This window comes from Primulina tabacum, chromosome 2, assembly GCF_025594145.1.
Source record: "Primulina tabacum isolate GXHZ01 chromosome 2, ASM2559414v2, whole genome shotgun sequence".
Lineage (NCBI taxonomy): Eukaryota > Viridiplantae > Streptophyta > Magnoliopsida > Lamiales > Gesneriaceae > Primulina > Primulina tabacum.
This window is the reverse complement of record NC_134551.1, coordinates 46698634-46719867: the sequence shown is the minus strand read 5'-3', so window position 1 is coordinate 46719867 and position 21234 is coordinate 46698634. Positions and strand designations below refer to the sequence as shown.

Genomic DNA, 21234 nt, shown 5'->3' with positions numbered 1-21234 from the left:
AGTCCTCCTATCAAGTCCACGACTGGATTGAATGTTCATCTTCTAAATTGCACTAGAAAATTTAGAAGGGTTTTTCTTTGGAGATGAAAAGTTCAAGAGGTGACTCAAACCCTTAAAATTATTTTCTTGGGATATGGCTGAAATCTTAAGAGCACGTGAGGAGTGATTATGGAAAATTGAGAGTGAGTGGAGGCCAAGGTGAATCATCTCCTTCACCTAATCGTGTATGCTTGACCTAGTTTCCATAATTGTGGATTTAAGTTCCTTAATTAATATTAATGTGATTGATTGATTAATTAGGACTATTCAACTAGTTAATTAATTAAAGTCCATTAAAATTTAATTATTTAGCATTTTGAACTTGTACTCCTACAAACTCATTATGCATACACTATTTTCATTAAATCTTTTATAAACTCAACTTTTGAGCTTAATAATTTAAATTCTCAAATTTTATAAATTCAACTACTTGAATTTATTCTCTCCAAATTTTGATTATCATAAATTCAACTTCTTGAATTTACTATCTCATTATTTTAATTATCATAAATTCAACTCCTGAATTTACTATATCGTAATTTTATATATAAATTCAACTCTTTGAATTTATTATCTCATAATTTATATAAATTGAACTCCTTGAATTTATTCTCTCAACGAGAACAAATTATTCAGTGCTTGTGTGGCCCTCATTAGTTCAGGGATACAGCTAGCCATGGGTTCACAACTCTTTGTGATTCAGGACATTTTTCTTTATTCGAACTTACCCTAATTTGCCTCATTCAATGCACCAACATTTGATCATGAGAATGTCAGAAATCATTTTCTGATTAAACTCATCGAATCATGGTAAGAGCGTTTAGTAGCATCGCCCCATTATTCCATTGGTATCATTGATAGTGAAACGTCAATTACTTGTTTTTCTTTGAAATATACTAGAAATTTTTTTTCCTACTACGCTTTTCGGCCGAATATATATGCATATATATTTTTAGAATACTTTTGTACCATTTAAAATAAACCAACCAACTTATTATTTAAAATCCAAAAGAAAGCATTTAAAACATAAAATCGTAAACGTCATCCAAATCTGAAAGACCGTTTGCTGGGCACATTGAGTTGCTTCAAACAAAATATTCTCCAAGAGCTGCAATAGCTCGTGTTCTAAGAAAATATACACTGATGAATTAGATCAAGTTTGGTATTAAACCAAGCGGAAAACACTCGAAATGATCCTTCGTTAAGAAACAGTGATATATTTTGTATCTTGTGTAACTGAATGACTGGAAATTACTAGGGATCAGTTCTGGCTTATATCAGTTCAGTTATGGACAGAATTGAACTGATATCAGCTGAACTGATCAAATCAGTTAAGAAAAAAACAAGCAGTTAAACAGAAATAACACAAGATATGTTTATGGATGTTCGGAGACTTCAACTGCTCCTACGTCACCCCTTCTACCACCTCGGGTAGGATCCACTAGAAGACTTTGATTAATTACAACAAGTGTAATAATCCACCCAGCCTAGGACTTACCCACTGCCTAACTGAACTCGTAGACTAGACTCAAGGCATCACCTTCCAGTCAACACTTGTTTAACTTCTTAGTGTCAAAGACTACATACACAAGTTTATTGTCTTTGCGCAAAATTGTATTTGAGTGGTGGTGTGTGTGCGTGTGAGAACTGATCACTAAAAACTACCTGAAAGTGTTCTCATACACTGAGGAAAATATGCTTCTAATCTAAGCTGATAACACGATGAAGTGTTCCCTCTGGGCTGATTGCTTCTTGTAAGCTGATATGCAATATGTGTGCCCTTTTTGTGTATCTTCACACACTTTTTGTTTTTCTCTTTCTACTGATGATGGTCTTGAGCTTTGTATATATAAAGGCATTGAGACCGTACTCCAAGACTCATCACATGTGATCGTTGCAGCTTGAATGCGTTCCTTGGTATATGTGTCTTGACTTTTCTGACATGCCTTCAGGAATCTCTCGGCTTTAATCTTTGCTGCATCGTCCATTATTGTACCTTTAATCGTACAGATGCTTTTGTATCTTTGTGTGTAGCTGAAATCCACTTAGATAAGCTTGTCTTGATCTGCAACTGATTGATTTTTAACTGATGTTCCTAACTGGTCATCTGAACTGATCTTCAGTTGGGCTGGTGAAATTAGTTGACTCGTCAGTTGAACTGATTTCACTCTTTCAGTTGAACTGGTCAGCTAGGTTCTTGATCAGTTGAACTCTTCATCAGCTGGCCGGACTTCTGAAGGTCTTCTGCTGAGCCACCTATCAGCTGGACAATCAGTTGAACCATTTTTTAAGATATCAGTAGAGCTGATTCAGTTTGGTCGATCAGTTGATGTTTTCAGTTTGTATCTCGATAGCTTCAGTTTTGGCTCATTTAACTGATCAATTCGAAGTCTGATCAGTTCCAGCTTCCTGCGCACTTAGGTAAATTATTAGAAACAAAATAACAAGTTTTATTAACATAAAAATCAAGATTGCGAACATGAAATGTTCCAACAAAATCTAAACTTGGCATTTTTCAAAATAAACATAAACTCTTAAATCTCTCAAAATCATTTCAAAACATAAAAGTTATAAAATATTTATAAAGTAATCCTAAACCATAATATAATGCGGAAAACTAGCAAAGGTCATCGGGTTATGTGAACCATCAGTCAAGCTAGTTCAACCATCAAGTCATCCATCAATATCATGCTCACCTGCATCGATCACGCCTAGTGAATCTATTGACTCAACAAACCTTAAACACGATAACAAGTAATACATATATATTCACAAGCAACAGTGAAAGATACTTTTAATAAAATAGCTTTTCATGAACATGCATAACTTTATATCTTTTTTTCTTTCATCCTAAACATTTCCTTTTATCATATACGTATATGTTTTTCTTTTTTATTGAATTCAGATTGTTGCGTATTTTCACTACCGCAAGTGTACGGTGTCAAGTTTTAGTATTGGTTTGAGTACAAATATCGATTCCACGAGGAGTAATTATTTAAAACTTTATATTAAGTACCATAATTGACATAGTTCAACTTTATTTAGAAAATTCAAATAGATAGTTGATAATCAATTCAAAACAATTAACAAATCCTATTAATTCTTAGCACGCAGTTGAAATCCAATGAGTAGATCAATCTAGAGATATGATTTCGTCTAGTCTCCTCTATGCTAAATTAAAATTGACTAACATGTTATTAAATTGCATCATGTTTAATAACCAAGAAATCGTAATTTTCTTATTCCCTTTTCAAATGATAAATAGAACTTTATTACCTATTACCGATTTTAATATGTATATTCAAAATCACGTAACACATAATAAATGCAAACAAGGTTCTTTTTATGGATTCGCCAGAGTTATACGTCTTTTGCACGTTATAAACATCTGACGATGTGATTTCCCATATCCTAATTTCAATCCCCTCTCTCGAGTGTTAGATCTTAACTATTTGATCAATCGAATTATGGCCAGTAATCCAAAAGCATTAAGAACAAGAAATCACAAATAAACACGATGAATTAATTCAATGAAAATTCAAAACGTCAATAACATAGGTTCAACCAAGACTACGTCAATCTCTAGAAAATAAAATTAGTTCATACTGGAATCTAAATCAATACAAAACATGTTTGTAATCATTAAAAACGTAAAAGTAAAGAACCGAATTAGAAACGTGTTGAAGAGGGATGAAAGTGTGTCTCCGTGTCCGGAATAAACGTCTTCTATCTCCGTTATCCGTGCTCCGTCTTCCGTGCGCTCTGACTTTTGCCCTCCTTTTCTTTTCGTCTGTCGGCTCCTCCCTTTTCTCTTAATTCCTCTCCTTTTAAAGCCCACGATGAAACCTAAGAAATCTGGACATCACGTCGCGCGCATATGCGTGCCCTAAACTCGCGCATATGCGCGGGTCCTTCTGTGTGGGCGATCTTCTTGCGCGCATATGCGCGCCCTAGTTCCGCGCATATGCGCGGAGTCTTCTGTTTTGCTTCTAACTTTTTCCTTTGCTCACGCATATGCGCGCCCTGACTAGCGCATATGCGCGGGTCTCGCTGCCTTCAGAGCTGGACCATTTTTCTCCAATTTCTTCTAATCGTCATTTTCGCTCCTTTTCAGCCCATGTAGTAGTCTTACCTAGATTCCTGCAAGCACATCAAAAATAGTAAAAGACGCATAATTCTGCCCAAAAAAACTAACAATCTATATGAATTATAAGGATAATTTAAGTGCACAAAATGCACTTTTCACATATCGTTAACTGTGACTTTGTTTCAGATGTAGGTCGATGGATCCATCTACGTATAACTATGGTACCAGACAACGGGTACATCAACGACACTCACAGCCGTCAACTTAGCTTTGGCCTTATATATCATCATATCCTTTTGATGGAAAAACAATCGTCGAGCTTTCACTTGGGCCTTCTCCGTAAACAGGCTCTCTCTGAGGTCTTTTATGTCACAATCAAGTCATCTCCTTCAACCTTTCATTATTTTCATAACTTATAAAATCCATGCATATATATATCATTTTTCTTTTAAACCAAACATACAACACGTCTTTTAGCATTAACGTGTCATCATAAAATTCAATAAGCATTTAAAATAAATATTTTAACATTTATTACAGCATTCAGGGCAGTTTCAGGACGTCTAACATTTTTCAGGTGTAAAATTACTATTTTTCCCCTGAAATCCAAACTTTCTCAATTTATCCTTAGACCTTATAAAGACGACTCAATTCCATCCAAACTTAACATAACACTTTAAAATACACCCATAAATATTTCTTAGACTTAAACTTAAGCTCATCGACTAATTTTCTAATTCGTCTTAAAACTTAAACGTACGTCTCGATTTTAACCCGAATAACTCAAAACTTAACCAAACCTTACCAAACTTGAACTATAGCTTATTAACATCTAACCATACCCTATGCAATCCTAATCATGCCATTTAGAACCCATAGAAAAGCTTAAACAGCTACTGAAATTTTCTGCACAAAAACTCTACACCCTAACTTTAACAACCCATGGATTCCTTCAAGCCTAGCCCTTAACCATCATGTCCAGACCCTATTCGACCACCCTAGGACCTAGATCGAACCTTAGAATAGCTGATGGACCAAGCCCTACAGGCCCTACACAACCAGCCCTCAAACCCGTGCTCTTCAAGCCATCATGCGACCCGTATTCACGTTTCGACCCTAGCCTTCGTACCAACCTTCCCTCAACCTATCTAGGACCCTAACTCAGCCCCATTAGGACTCCTGGGCGTGCCCTAACAGCAGCCAGCAGCCCCACGCTCCAAGGAGACCCAACCGAACCCTAGTTTCCCCACAAACCCCAAAACGTGTAGCCCTCTCCTAGCTTGCGTCCAGCCCTTGTACAGCCCATCTAGGACCATGACTAGACTCTCTTAGGACCTTTGAACACATCCCAAATGGCAGCCCACAGCTGTGCCCACCTAGCACCCAAGATCGAAACCATAGGACTCTAGAAACCCAATTTTCATGCATCATGTTACCATATCTTGTCCAACCCTTCAACATGCACCTAAGGACCCTTAGACATGTGAAAAAACGTCATTTCTAGTAATATACAAAGTGTATCATGTTTTTATGCAATCATGTATAAAAACATATAATATGGTGTGAAAGATGAGTGAAGGAAATTAAGACGTGCATTTGTGTATTTTACGCACGAAAAATGATTTGCAATGCGAAGGACGTCGACATAGGGAGAACCTTGCTGAATTTTTTCACAATTCACGTGATGTGCTCCTCAAAAACTCGTGTGATGTACATCTCACACTTTGGCAAGATATTTCATCCATTATTATTTCGTTAGATCACATAGGATATTCAAACACGTAGGTGCGCGGTGAATTCTCAACTGCAATGCATTAGCTCCTACACACTTCGCAATTGCACCCAACCTCGCCACCTTGTAACCCTCGCGGAGTTGGTAAACGAGTTAAAGTACAATCCTAGTATGTAGAGCTTCAGAGTTGTCCCAGGTCGTAAGGACTAATCATGTACAATCACAACTACAGACATTTCCTCTCGATAATAACCACTTGAAAAATCCGATGGAGAGTTGTTCGGTACAATCATCGCATGATCACCCATCTGCATGATTGGACATCTCTATGCCTTACCATAAAACACGGTACACAACATCACAGATGTTACTCTCAAGCTCAAGCGGCCTTTATCCCTGTTTTCAGGCGGCTGAATCGATTAAGAATGTATCTAGAATATACATTGTTTACAAATTAGTTTCAAGATCGAATTACGATTTATTTGTATTAAAGTATAATTAAGAACTTTATCTATTCTGATTGCATTGATGTATTGATAATTAATAACAAACCATGAAATATAAATTATATTAAAATAAATATTGCTTATCACAGCTGAGTCGATAAGTTTCTTAGTCAACCCTTGACTTACAGGGTATCAACTTTAACAGAATCGACCGATATCTCAGTTATAATTTCACATAAAGTCACGCAACATCGAGATTCAAACAGACCGAAATTTAAACAACCGTCTCCTTTTCACCTTGTTGATGGTATCCGAAAATCTTTCCCTTGATAGAAAAGCAAACTACCAACACTAAAGTAGGCCCATGTCCAACGAGAAGAAAAGGAATGAATTTACCATTCATTAATCCTTTGTCTCCAATATAATTTGTTAATCACGTTCTTGTTAAAATGTCTGTTGAATTTGAGTCTTCTTCATCCGTTGGTATAGCTAAAAATTCGAGAGCGGTGACAACGTCTCCGATCAACGGCCGCGTGCTGGCCTCTTCCTGCAGACACATGGCTGCAACAGCGAGAGCTTGGAACAGACCCTTCATCGGGTACTTCCCTTGGAGTAATGGATCGGCCATCAAAGTAAACTTTCTCCTGTCCTTGAATAGTGGCATTGCCTGCAAGTTCCACATTCAAAACAATTCCACGTGATGATGGTATGAGGTAAGATTGCCGCCAGATTGCAAGAGACCTATATATTTAATCTATATATATAAATCAATCCATATGTTAATAGCTAATGTATAAATTTGATCTAAAATAATGTTAGTCAACTGACCCAATCTACTAGATTCTCCTCCTCAGGTTGTTTCGTGTTATCAATAGCTCTCCTCCCTGAAATAATCTCAAGAAACACCACCCCGAAGCTGTAAACATCAGATTTGGTCGTAAGTTGGCCGGTTTTTGCATAGTCTGGTGCACAGTACCCGTACGTCCCCATCACCCTGGTCGACACATGATCCTGCCCTCCCGTTGGACCCAACTTAGCAAGCCCAAAATCCGACAACTTAGGACAGAAGTTCTTGTCTAATAATATGTTGGATGCCTTAAAGTCGCGGTATATTATCGGAGGGTTCGCTGTATCATGCAAGTACTCGAGTCCTTGAGCTGCACCTTTTGCTATCTGCATTCTCGTGTACCAATCCAGAGGCTTAATTCTTATGTGGTGGCAAATCTGATACCAGGAGAAAGATGCAACCGTTACTTAGGAAATCATCAAAATGTGATGCATTTCGACACTTTTGATTTATGAGCTACTATACAAATCATGAATCAAGAACTACCCAGAAGATGATCTTCTAATGATCCAATATGCATGTATTCATAGACCAATATCCGTTGGCGGCCATCTGCACAATATCCTATCAAATTCACGAGATTCTGGTGGTGAACGAGGCTTAAAGTCAAGACCTCCGCGAGGAATTCTCGGTTCCCTTGAACCCCATTTCTGTCCAGTTGCTTCACAGCAACAATCTGGAAACAAATTAACAATATTGTAAGATTATAAGGCCGTAAAAAAAGTGAAAAAGGAGAGATCAGACTCTGAAATATGTATGTTTATACTTGATTTGTTTTCTTGAGGTATCCTCTGTAGACCCTACCAAATCCTCCTTCACCTACAAGAAGTTCGGGATCGAAATTTTCTGTGGCATGAGCAAGTTCTCGGAAAGTAAATACTTCAGTCGGAACTCTCAGATTTCCATGCTTGTGTATGTCTTCAGCGATTATCCTTTGTTTGCTGTTACCTGTCCATAACAATCTCAAAAGATCATGCAATCTGTACATAAAGGATAACGTTAAATATCTCGAAACAAAATGTAATTTTTATCAGAAGCAACTCTACTTTAGCCAAAAAAACAATCCAAAAGAAGGGTTCTTCCAATATGAAAGGATAAACCCAAAAGAAACAACAGAAAAATACATCTGATGTAACATTAAAATTCTTCCCACGGGAAAAGAAGATTTGACCGGAAGAAATGGATGTTACTATGGATTCTAACCCGTATTCATCGATAAACTTCGGGCAATCGTGTATAAAGTCTCGGCATCAGCCTTAATTTCTTTAGCAGAACTTTTAGAAGTTTTCAAATAATTCTTCTTCATTGTATCGCTTCTCTTAATCCTACAACAATACAGAATTCTCATCTCCTTTTCTTCCCTTCCCTCCGTCGCAATTCCGCTGAAAGAACCCTCTTTCTGATGTCCCCAAATATCATATAAAAATCTTCATTCTTGGATCAATGTTTCTTTCTTTTAATTAAAATTTTATTCTGATTGACGGTGGCACAACAAGAAAAACTTGAAAAGCTGGGAGGAAATTATTGATCATCGAAGATTAACTGTGGGCAGATTTGCCTTAAAGAGGCTCAGTTGAAAAACCTATTTGATATTGATTTTATAAGGATCTTAGAGAAGATGGGAAATAATATCTTTGTCCAATCTTCATGGGAACAACTACTTCTCCGACAGCTTGATAACAAGATACCACGTCGATTTTAAAGATTTGGGGCTCGCATTTGTCGGACAAGTTGAGCGGCGCACCACAAATCTTTTTCAAGGAAACCATATACAAACTATTAGCTGCATGTAGAGGGACACGGAAATGGATCGAGGTAATTCTCCTAGTATATTTTTGCATTTATCTAACTTGTATATTTTTCATTTTTATAATATTATCAGTTAATTTACGATCTTAATCTTGTATTTTTTTATTTTCAATTATTTTTCATCGAAATACTGACATGTGACTGAAAAATGATGATGTTGCTCCATAACAGGTAATAAGATGATGCTCTTAGGATAGTACCCTAAGAGTTCATCTAACAGTGGATATTTATCAATGTATGTATTGTCCATTGATTTTTCAGTAGACATTTCCTCTTTTATCAAATATCAATCATTAGATGTACCCTAATCCTAGAGTAGGTCTCTTATGAGACGGTGTCACGAATCTTTATCTCTAAAATGGGTCAACCCTACCGATATTCACAATAAAAATTAATAATATTAGCATGAAAAATAATATTTTTTCATGTATGATCCAAATAAGAGATCTGTCTCATAAAATACGACTCGTGAGACCGTCTCACACAAATTTTTGTAAAAACAAATAAAGGTTCGATTATTGCTGACATGAATGTTGTACAAATCATTCATTGATATGTGGTAGACATTTTTCAAATAAAATGAGTTTACGACTTTACCCATAACAACTGCAGTATTTATTTAGTGGAACTTTGAACCAAATATATTTAGTTTAAATTCAGATTAAAACTTTAACGGAATGGAATTTGAGTCCATATTGTTTGAATTCAAATAGTAACGTGATCGACTTGATTAGTTTGTCTTAGAATCATAAATATTTTTTAAAAAGAAAATTTATTTAAATTTTGACAGCTCCATGTAATAAAATTTGTAGTTGCTATATTTATACATTATTGATGCGTTGGGAGACCCCTACTCAATTATCAATGCTCTATCACTTGGGGGGTTTTGAGTTGTGAGTTTTGGCCATTAATACAACACTACATGTAACACACAATTAAATGATGTATACATCAAAAGTGATAGAACGGAACACATATCTCCTAAGTTCTTTTTCACTCATGATTTGCAGAAGAAAAACGATATTGAAATTCAAAAAATTTGTTCAAATGATAATTTGGCTGATCTTTTCACAAAATCATGGCCCACATCAATTTTTGAGAAATTGGTTTCAAGGTCGGAATGTGGCGGGTTAGAGATATCAAGTGATTTTATAATAGAGAGAGTAAAACAAATTTGTACTCTTTTTCCTTTGTCAATGATTTTTCTTTCATGATAAAGTTTTTCACGAGTCAATTAAGAAAAAATGAGATATGTCATATTTTTTTCATTAACTAAGTTTTTGTCTTATTTGGTTTTTCTTAGTAAGATTTTAACTATGCGCATTCATCGACTGATCCAAGTGGGAGTGCTACAATACTATGGATGTCAATATAATCACAGATCGTGATTTGGGCGGTCGGAGAAAATTCGTAATCAAATATTTACAAGATGGTAAAGAATCATGATTATATCAATTCATTATAATATCATAATTATCATATCTGATAATTTCTTGTACCTATAAATAGGTCACCCTTGTAATCATTTTAAAATATTGAATTTACTTGTCCTTGCATCATATTTTGTTAGTCTTTACCTTTTTTTATAACATGAATAAATTTTATTAATTTAGTGTAGTTTTTCCTTGGATATATGAATGTTTTATTATTATTTTTATTTTATTATTAGTAAGTTTTGTAACAATCTAATTATATTGAGATTTTATTTATTGTAAATTTTAGTTCAAATATATAACTACAACTCTAAAAGTTTAAGATATTTTATTAGTTGAACAATTATGTAATCTTTCTAAGTATTTTAATATATGATTATTACTTATAGAGTAGGTCTCTTGTAAGACGGTCTCATAAATCTTTATTTGTGAGACGGGTCAACCTTACTGATATTCACAATAAAAAGTAATATTTTTTCATTGATGACCCAAATAAAATATATGTCTCACAAAATACAACTCACACGAGTTATTGTCTTACTTATAATTATTATAGTTCAATTTCTAACAAATATCATTTGTTATTTTTCCAAATTATAATATCGCATTGCATAATTCACTATAAAACTTAAAATTAGTTATCTAATTCAGAATAAATCAAATCAAACCAAAATTCATGATTTGGATTGATAAGATTATAAAAAAATTTTGATTTAGTTTGGGATTTTGTCAAACCGACCAAAAGTTGAACATCCATGATTCCTATTGCTCGTAACACGTGTGACCGCAGTCCTCCTCCAAACCCCACCGTTCAAACTTCAAAACCCCAATTCCCCGACGTCGCCGCCGCCACGTCCTATCCGCTCAATTGAACAATGCTCGTGCACTACCGCCGATGGTCATTTTCCGATCACTCATATCTCGATTCTTTCAATCTCCAAGCTACCCCCGCAATTCATGCCGCATCCGAACCCTTTTCTCCCTTTCTTTGACCTCTCCTTCCCCAATTGCACCTCCGTATCTGCTTTATACCCCCGTGAAAAATTCTCATCAGCACTTTCTCTTCCGTTCTAGGTTTCTGTTCCCAATCTGTGGGCCATTATTCCTCTGCAATCCTCCCTGGAAGCTGTCCCAATCCGCCACCCCTCTCCTCCTCCAGCCCGACGTCGCTTCATACTTTATTAAACTCGGTGCCCTTAATTTAGTCCAGAAGACCTCTTTTCCTCACAATTTACGTTTTCGATCTGCTTATGATGCGCATAAGCTGTTGGCCGAGGGTGTTGGCGAGGAATTTAGAAATCCGTCTGCAATAGGCGCTCGTGTTAGTCATGGTGTAATCGCTGACAGTTACTTCAATCTTCCTAATTATATCTCATTCGCGCGGTTGCTCTCCGGTCCGTTGCTTGGATGGTGCGTTTTTAATTCCTCAATCAGATATTACGAACAGGGTAGTTTATTGAATTGAGTGTAAATTAATGTACCCGTTAGTTCATTACTTTAACTCTCTAGTACTGCTGGAGGCTATGCTTGTGTTTCCTCGTTACGTCATATGCGTTATTTTTATTGTATACTAGCTATCATGTACATGTATTGCGCGCTTATATAATCGATTTTCAGTGGGGGAATTTGGAATTTGACATTGTCTTTTTTCGTTTATTTTGGGAGCTTTGGAAGGAACTCCAGAGTGTAACATTATTGACATTTGAAAAAAATGCTACCTGAAGAATGTTGATTGTTCGAAGTTAAAAGTTACGTGGAAAAAACCTTGCACCTAGTTAATCTATAATAATATCTGGTCTAGTGGTGATTTCAATTTCAGGAGTTGAATCTAGAATTATTTAACGTTATCATCAATATATTTTGGAACATTCAAAGATGGATGTCAGATGTCTGATTTTGAGGCGTAACTGGGTGAATTAATCTGGAGTTGTCAAGTCCTTTATCTCCAGAATAGCTTTCTTTGGCTGGAGCACAATGTAGTTGCTAATTTACTGAACTATGGTAAATTTAATAAAAAAAATTTGAATCTGTGAGAAGATACTTTGGAAGTGTGAGTGATTTCTCTTATAATGGTGCCAGTAAATATTTTTCCTGTTGGAATGTTTTTTCTTTTTCTTTTCTTTCTTTTGCTCTCTTTTTTTGTTTTGTGGGCCTGGACTGTGAATTTTACCGTGCATTGTATATTTGGTTAACTTGCAAGGTAAGGGTTGACATTTTGGTTTTTTAATAATGTGCAATTCTTTAACCTTTTGGTGAGGCCGAGTTAAGTGTTTATCGCTGCACCATTTTGCAGGATGATTGCAAATGACATGTATTCATATGCCTTTATTGGACTTGCAGTATCTGGAGCAACTGATTGGGTATAAATGGTAGTTGTGGTTGCTTTGTGGTAGTGTAATATGTATCCGTTACTCCTCTCCTCACGTCTCTACCTACATTTTTAGCTTGATGGTTACATGGCTAGGAAGATGGGAATCAATTCTGTAGTTGGGTCCTATCTTGATCCATTGGCCGACAAGGTTTGTTTCTGTATTCTCTATGATGGCATTGTTACATGTTCAATATCAAGTTTCCTCCATCACGTTGCACTGTTCATATTTTTGTTACAAAAATATGTTTTGTAACTTTGTTTGCTAATCTGCGGCGATGATTACATTTTGACAGGTTCTAATCGCATGTGTTGCTCTTGCACTGGTAGATAAGGATCTCATACATCGTAAGTAAATTTACGCTATTATACCTGCACTACCTTATTTATAGTACTTTCCTTTGGATCGGAACATAATTTCTTTGTTAATGATTCGCATCACTCATGATAATCTTGTTCGGTATTATGAACGTTGATGATTCATCTCTGTCTTTGTTTGAGTAAGCAACCATGTCTGTCCACGCGTATGTGTTATTTCTAATTTTCTATCACGTTCTGGATTAATTTTATCATTATCCAGCGTTTTGTTTCAACGGGTAAATATTGTTATACAGCCCTAGAAAACGAGATAGGTAGGAAAAGTTTTCTAGTCTTTTGGCTATTAATCAGTTGTAAATCATTGGTATAGAGTTCATGTATTTGTTTATTTATTTTTATTGGGATAGATTTTATTTGAATATGAGACATGTTCCTTCTGTTGTATCCTGTGATCTATGTTTAATTGTGCATTTGTCTTAACTTGAAGCTGGACTGGTTTCACTTGTTGTTCTGCGTGATTTAGCTCTTGTTTTTGGTGCCGTCTACAAAAGAGCTAGCAGTTTGGATTGGGAGGTGAGACCAATATCACAATATCATCAGTTTGGCTATAGCCATTATCTTGCCTTTCTTACTTTTTCTTTTTCATTTTTTAACAATTAGAGGAACAGTTGGTATGACTTCTTCAACCTCGATGGGGAGCATGCCCAAAAAGTTGAGCCTCTCTTGATAAGCAAGGTACACCATATGGTACTTTGTACTTTGTGCATCGAGAATGAACTTAAGAAGGTTGCAAATTACTTTTTTCTCGTGCCTGGGTATAGCTATAGTGTTTTATTTAAGGTATAATTTTGTTTTCTTGATTTGTCGTTTCTAGTCTGGAATTATTGCAGAGTTGCACAAGATTATAACTATTCTCAGTTCGTGTTTGGCACATTATTGGTGTCATTGTAAAAGGTGGCAAATATGTATAACAAGATTTATAAAACAATTATATTCCCTTCTACAGTTAAATACGGTGCTCCAGTTAATCCTGGTTGCAGCAGCTCTTCTTCAGCCAGAATATGGGAACGAGGAAACCCAATTTTTTATCTACATCTTGGGGTAAATGATTTCATCAAGTCGTCCATGTTTCCATGGAATTCTGAATGTGTGAAATTAGATTATCCTACTATTTTGGTTTGGTGCAGTTGGGTTGTGGCTTCTACAACGGTGGCCTCAACTGCAGCGTATGGGGCACAATATCTGAGAAATGGAACCAAATTTGGAAAGAAGTCTGGGGGGGCTAGAACTTGAAACAGGGCACCTGGCTGCTCTAATATTCGCGAGAGCAACTGAGACGTTCTTTGGAGCCAAGTTATCATCTATGACTTCTCCGTGTCTCATCCTCAAAAACATCTTCACATTAAGGGAAGCAGAGAAAGTGAAATCTTTAGACCATTATAAGTTTCACGATCACCTTTTGCTTTACTATTTGTATGCGTCTACCTCGGGATCTATATGTTACAAAGGTCAATCTCCCACCCCCTTAAACTTTTTTATGTTTATACTGCAATTTTATGTTGTGAAAAAACCTACCCATTTTCTTTATCAGCAAGCTCAAGCAACGTCAACTAAAATGTTGGGAAAAGATCGAGTCACATCAAGTAAAATGCATGGACAGGCATGCCCCAAAAAATTGTTGGGTTAGTCTCTCTTCCATTCATTGGGAGTAGTTTTCTTTTAGTCCTAATGTCATTAAATCACATGGAATTTTCATAATTTAATGGAAATTCACATCATGAATTATAATTCAAAAGGCAAAAATTTGTTATTGCCTAATTCTTGATATACAACTTAATATGTGCAATAAAGCCTAGAACTTCGATGACAAATTGTAGATGGACAAAAAAATCTTGAATAAATAGTATGTATCATCACTTAAACATAACCAAATACCAAAAAACAACAGAACCTCAAAGGCCAAAGCATCAGTTTCCATAAAAGCCTCCTCTATCCACCATTCTTGGAGGAAAAAAGAGAGAACAGTCTACTCTATTTTGGAAAGTTTTCCTCAATCTCAGCCCAAGTACCAGCATTCCTGGAGAAATTCTCCTTCACCTGCTCAACAATCCACCTCGTCTCATCAATTTTGTCGATGCTCCCTAACCCATTAACGAGAGATTTCATAGTCAGACATATTTTGATTAGTCTATTTCTCCCCTTATTTCAATATCATTAGGCTATGTAAGTCCTCATATGTTAATGAAAATTCGACGTATATGTTGATAATTCAAGGGCTAACATTTGACCAAACCATCCTCAAGATAAGGTAGAATAATCTCATATTTGGTACCCAACCTCCGGCATACACTCCTTGCAGATGGCTAATGCAGTCTCAAAATCCTGTTTTTGGCACAGATAATAAATCGGCGTAAAATAACACAGCCTCTGGCTTCAATTCTGAATCAATCATCTCCTTGAACAAGATCTTGGCTGGTTCCATTTTGCATTCAACGCAAAACCCGTGAATCAAATGGCTGTATGTCACCCGATTTCCCATGCCCGAGATTGTATCCAATAACACCTTTGCTTCCGTGGATCTCTTAAGCTTACACAAGCTCTGAATCCTGACACTGTATATGCCGATACCAGTTCCCGCACCATGTTTCTTCGTCAATTCCATCATTTTCCCCACGTCACTAATTTTTCCTCCCTGTAAAACCCTGCAATCGCAGTGGCAAATGTGGTTCCCTTGGGGTTTTATTCCCTTTCTCTCCGTCTCTGCCAGGATAGAGCGCGATGAATTTGCACTGCCCGACTCGCAGAATCCCTTCAGGACAGTGTTGTACGTTTCCAACCAAGCCATACTTCTTAGGATACTCTGAAAACACCCTCTTCTTATACAGCGAAATGGGACACACAGCGTTCGGATTTGAATTCAGGCCGGGCAACAGACTCCTTTATGAGGCTCCGAATACCTTCGTAATGGTGTGATTCTTTGAGGCCATTACGTTGGAGACTCGACGATCGGAGGTTGCAGCGTAATGGCATTACGGGTGTTGGACTTGCAATTGCGGGTTTAGTGTATGTGATAATAATGGGATAAAAGCAGATTATATGACATAAATATCTTGGAATGGGTAAAAAAGAAGATTTGTTATTAGAAAATAAAACAAAAATAAATGACGATATTTGTTCTATTTTGGGTTTCCCCGTTGAACGAGAGAATATGGGGCCATCATTTCTTGTGAGATAACACGAGAAATCATTAACATAACAATGTTTTGTCTATTTTATAATCAAATGCAAATCAACGGTAGAATTTCAATGTTCATTCATATGCCCAAAAAGCTGAATCGGCATAAATACACAAGAAAGTTCAAAAAACAGAGCAGCTAATTATATCGAAACCTGGACAAGGGTGAAGACAAAATGACTAACTGCTAACATGCCATGTGCACTTTGGACTAGGGGGACTTCTAAAACAACTCCTAATGCATTTTAAAACAGATCCCGACGTACATTACAGGATCAATTCTGTCGGACATCCTCCGGTGGAGCAGCAAATCTTATATTAGCAGGCCTGGCTGCCACTACAGGTTCATCGGCAAATAATGATCTGATAAAACCTGGAGTTCTCAGGGGTCTCCGACCAGTCATTCTCGGGTACACATCTTGAAGAAAATAGTATGCATGACCAGCTATCATACCCTGAACCCACAAAAAATTGCACATTCAGTAGATATTTCAAGTACTTGTACATCTACATGTTCATTATCAACCATATAGTATTGAAACCATAGTAATCTCAAGGGCAAGGTGCATTAAAGGGTTCAACTGTCCTATTAAAGCGCGAAGCGAAGCACAAGCTTTACGGGAAAAAAGGGCAATAAATAAAATAATCTAAAAAATTATAAAAATTAAATCAATTTATTTTAAAAAATATGAAACATGAAAGATCACAAATTCAAAGCAGCGTCATTTTAATCTTCCACGTATCAAATATTAAAATTCGAGGGCAAAGTGCCGAGATGATGTGGGGCTGAGGCAACGTGATATTATTAATAAATAGAGTAGATATCACACTTTTAATGGACGTTTTCTCCTCGGTCTGATTTGTTAAAACAAAAGTTGTTTTTCTATTAAGCGCCCTTAAAAACACTCAATGGAAGTCGTGCGTTTTAACAACTATGATGGAAACCTTTGCCATAAACCAAATATATAAAAAATGATAATTTCCCCAAGGAATGGTCATTGGCATATATATGATATTATAAGACACCATTTAAAACTTGCTCAAACTGACAAAAATATCAGCCGCTTCAAGATAAGATTCATAGAACCAATACAAATATTGCATCAGCGAGGACTTACCAATAGATCAACCCAAGCACTGGCGCCGACGAGGACAGAAAACCCAAGAAGGACCTGCAGAAAAGTAAATCCAATGTCACACATATTATCACTAGATGAACAGAAATAACTAAAACGGATGAGTGTAGTTAAAAGAAGACACTGATTAAATTGATCGCGACAAAGGTAAAAAATGAGTAAAATTATTGTGAGGACAAGCAAGCATTCATGCAACTGGTTGATGACAATTTAAATACACTAACCCATGGTAAATAGGCTGCGGTAAAAGTAAAGAGACCCAAAAAGCTCATGTGGATGAAGGGATTCTGCTTGCTCCATACATATACCTACAAAACCAGAGAAGCAAGAATTCCAGGGGAAGTAAGGGTCGAAATCAAATAGAGTGATATTGTTAAACGCACGGCTCCTCTGATAACAGGAAGCATACCATCATAAATGTGAGCGAGTTGCTAAGGAAGATGATCTTTGCAAATGACTCTGAGACATAAGGAATCATCCCCCCAATAAGAACGATGCCAGTCAAAACTGACGCACCAAACAACAGCATATAGAAGAAATCAGCGGTCCTCCCACGGAAGGAATTCTCTTCAAGAAGCTTGCAGTACCGAGCAAGAAAGAACATGTGGAACAAAAAGTCCAAGTCTGGAAAGGAACATATCAAATAGTGTTATCAAATGGAAGTATTGGTTGAGCAAAAACTCATCTAGTCAGAGGCTAATTCCCTCCAAAATTATCCGATCCATTTATCTGAGAGTAAATTGACGAATTACGACAAGATCACATGATTTTGCCCTGTATACATGTGCATTTCACATTTTCACTATACAACAACAGGAAGAAAAGATACATACATGTACAAGATTTTGCCTGCCCCACCATCGCAATAGAAACATTTGACAAAGACATGCAGAACACTAGAGGATACTCAAATTTTGAATAGGAATGGCATTAATCGGCTACAGTAACATTTCAAATAATTATTTAGAATAAACGCATCAAAGCAACCATTCAACAACAAAGAGTTAGATAGCAGCAGAGTTAAATGGGTGGTTTGTGCTGCCCAAATGATCAGGGCGGATATCATTTCCTAAATATTTGGTTTGATAGCAAAAGGTAATTATCATATGCATCGAACTTGATCACATTCAGTCCTACGAAATGATTTATCTCCATTCATTTATCACTAAATCAAAACATAATTCCACCAGCTAAACCCATCTTCCCGAAGGATAGAAAATAGATTAGTTACCCATTTTGCGAAAATACAAGAAATTGGTAAAGACGCGCCATATTTGGTATTGTTTCACCACGAGCTTGGGATTCAAGTACAAGTCATAAGGGGATATTATCTGCAAATAACAACAAAAAAATGAAACTTAGTAAAGCGCCCAATCCAAAAACCTAAGAAAGGAAACAAATACGCCAATAGCTTGGTGCCTTTTTCCCTACAAAACAATAGCTTCATTTTCAACCCCCAAAAATAATTTTTTTAAAAAAAACAATGAAACTGTCTTCAGCACCAAAGATGCCAAACTATATTACTTGAAAAACTAGATATCATACAAAAATGACAAGAAGTGCCCTAATCCGTAAGAATGATCAAGAAAGTTTAACCAAAAAAACATGAAATTCCATTTCTTTCCTCCAAAAAACAATCAAATGGCTCCATAACAATCAGGCCAACCAAAATATCAAAACTTGAAAATAAAAATAAATAAGGAACATGTAAACAGGCACGAGAAATTACATCGAGAGAGCAACCAATCGTGGTAACAATTGCAGCTGTGAGGTAAGACCGCGTAATTATTGGCATCTGTTTGTACCACTCTTCCACGGCTTGCGCCATTCTATTTCCTCCAATATCCCCAATCAAATAATCAAAACCACAAAAACCATAACCCAAATCTCCAACGAAATCAAATACCGCAAAATTGAGAGGAAACGTAGAATTTTTGACACTGGAAAATTTCTTTCAATAAAATCGAATTGTAATATCTGGTTTCATGAATACATACACGGATTGGAAATGTAATTTTCTCTGCAGTTTTCTTCGACATAATCCAAGCTGCTATTTAAGCTTATAGCTTGTGGGGCTCGCTGGATGGTAATATTTATGACACGCGCAGTGATAATGGGTACAATGCACGAACCAATGAGATACTTTATCGACGAGATGTTGGCCAATGATGTGTCCAGGAGTAGGCCCCGTGACATCAATTTTATGCGGACGGGCGCGTCGTTTATGATGATAGTTGATGAATAAATTCGAGAAAATTTATTTTTAATAAAAAAAATAATCCATATAGAAAATTAAAATTAAATTAAATATTTTAAAGGATCCTAATCCAAAAATGATAAATTGAAAAAAAAAATTATCTTTTAGTTATCTACTTAAATATATAATACACAAAAAAAATTTATCTGAAACAGTTTCATGGATCATTTTTGTATATAAATATTTTTTTAGATCATCTATGTAAAGATATTATTTTTTATGCTAAAAATATTATTTTTATTTTAAATACAGGGTTGACATCCGTAATATCATCTCACGAATAAATATATGTAAGAACGTCTCACAAAAAACCTACTCTATATAATATCATAATATTATGCAATAAATTCTTTAATATTTTTTGTTAATTTTTTTTATAGTGATTAATTTATTTGATTGATTATAGAATTTTTTTTCATAATTTGATTATAGAAATAATCATAAATATGTTGTATTTCAAGTGACATGTATTTTTATAGCGATTATTTTATGGATAAATTTAAAATAAATCCTCAAACTCAAGTTTTATTTAGAATTTACTCAGTTTAATTTAAATTACCTACTATATTTAAGATTTTTGAAAAATCATCCTTGAACCACCTTTTCGGTGCGTGGCATTGTCATACATATCAAGCATGTCCAAAGGCATAGAGCTACGTAAAGATTTCAGCTTATATGCTATGAATTAAATTTTATTTATTTTAATAGTTCCTCATGTTTCCTTATAATAAATTAAATTTTTACATCTTTGATAGGAATGCCTTCGGGTTGTATCCACGGGATTTTATAGACTGTTCATCATAGTCTAACAACGCAGTCGCAGCAGATGATTCCTGATGTAGATCTCTTCGACATCACTGAACACAACCTTGTATCATTCCTACCTCAAGCTATATATTAAAGGAGTTTAATTTTGAAAATAATACATGAGAAAAACAGTAAGCCTTGGTTATTTTATTCAAACATACAACATATTATTACATGGTAACCTTCTGTAAAGAAAAGAAAACTTGTTTAGCTACTTATATTAGCTGGAATTACAACACACATAAATTGAAGATATGATAAATTTTATTTTGAAAGAAAAATGAAGATGTTGATTGATGTCTTCATCTTTCTTCTATTATGATATACATAGAAGTTTTGGTAGATTTGAAATTTGAACTTTCAAAATTGTGAATTGCATTGTCATCTGTGACCGACAACATCTTTTAGTTGATGTACCACTATTTAGTGGTTTGTCATGTTGTGGTGATTGAATGGTACATCATCCACTAATGAAGTGGTTGAATTATGTGTCCTCTTTACTTTTGTCGGGAATCTTTTGATTTTATATGGTCCCCGAGGAAACCGTGACTTATGTGAACCTTCACCATTTGAACTTGTCTGTGTATTATGTTTTCGATCAAATCTGGGTCGAAAACCTTTCTCGAATTCTAGCTCTTTCTGGTTTGGGCATTATGGTCAGATTCCTTCTGACCATCTTCCCACATGAGTCATATTAAAGAATTCTGACGATTTTATTTA

The 21234-nt window shown here is 35.7% G+C and overlaps 2 protein-coding genes and 2 pseudogenes across 4 annotated transcripts; 1 reads left to right on the top strand and 3 right to left on the bottom strand.

The window, feature by feature from the left end:
* Positions 1-6450: 6450 nt before the first annotated feature.
* LOC142532967 (putative serine/threonine-protein kinase PBL23) lies at positions 6451-8855 on the bottom strand (annotated as a pseudogene).
* A 2293-nt stretch (positions 8856-11148) lies between these two features.
* LOC142532956 (cardiolipin synthase (CMP-forming)-like) lies at positions 11149-14895 on the top strand. Of its 3 annotated transcripts, none has more exons than XR_012816642.1 (9): positions 11149-11803; positions 12687-12753; positions 12838-12912; positions 13058-13109; positions 13603-13652; positions 13740-13814; positions 14086-14180; positions 14267-14587; positions 14671-14895. XR_012816642.1 is itself a non-coding variant. In XM_075639521.1 (8 exons), exons 1-8 carry the CDS (start codon positions 11289-11291, stop codon positions 14370-14372), a joined length of 1071 nt encoding a protein of 356 aa, XP_075495636.1. In that variant the 5' UTR covers positions 11150-11288; the 3' UTR covers positions 14373-14666. The 3 variants fall into 3 exon arrangements, 1 of the variants encoding a protein (XP_075495636.1); XR_012816641.1 differs by having other exon boundaries at positions 11150-11803; positions 13567-13652; positions 14671-14889; XM_075639521.1 differs by lacking the exon at positions 14671-14895 and having other exon boundaries at positions 11150-11803; positions 13567-13652; positions 14267-14666.
* A 106-nt stretch (positions 14896-15001) lies between these two features.
* On the bottom strand, positions 15002-16109 carry LOC142537776 (pentatricopeptide repeat-containing protein At1g11630, mitochondrial-like; annotated as a pseudogene).
* Positions 16110-16323: 214 nt separating this feature from the next.
* Positions 16324-19487, bottom strand: LOC142532948 (derlin-2.2). Its single transcript, XM_075639508.1, has 6 exons — positions 19180-19487; positions 18682-18781; positions 17860-18074; positions 17675-17758; positions 17433-17486; positions 16324-16769 (listed from the first exon to the last, which is right to left on the bottom strand). Exons 1-6 carry the CDS (start codon positions 19276-19278, stop codon positions 16590-16592), a joined length of 732 nt encoding a protein of 243 aa, XP_075495623.1. The 5' UTR covers positions 19279-19487; the 3' UTR covers positions 16324-16589.
* Positions 19488-21234: the final 1747 nt, after the last annotated feature.

What these genes read in the sequence shown, in the direction of transcription:
- LOC142532948 (XM_075639508.1), bottom strand. Translation starts at nt 19,278, where the DNA reads ATGGCGCAAGCCGTGGAAGAGTGGTACAAACAGATGCCAATAATTACG. An exon ending in CTTGTATTTTCGCAAAATGG is followed by an intron (nt 18,075 to 18,681) that starts GTAACTAATCTA and finishes GTTCCTTTCCAG; the next exon opens with ACTTGGACTTTTTGTTCCAC. An exon ending in CCGCAGCCTATTTACCATGG is followed by an intron (nt 17,487 to 17,674) that starts GTTAGTGTATTT and finishes ACTTTTCTGCAG; the next exon opens with GTCCTTCTTGGGTTTTCTGT.
- LOC142532956 (XM_075639521.1), top strand. Translation starts at nt 11,289, where the DNA reads ATGGTCATTTTCCGATCACTCATATCTCGATTCTTTCAATCTCCAAGC. An exon ending in TATCTGGAGCAACTGATTGG is followed by an intron (nt 12,754 to 12,837) that starts GTATAAATGGTA and finishes CTACATTTTTAG; the next exon opens with CTTGATGGTTACATGGCTAG. An exon ending in TTGATCCATTGGCCGACAAG is followed by an intron (nt 12,913 to 13,057) that starts GTTTGTTTCTGT and finishes ACATTTTGACAG; the next exon opens with GTTCTAATCGCATGTGTTGC.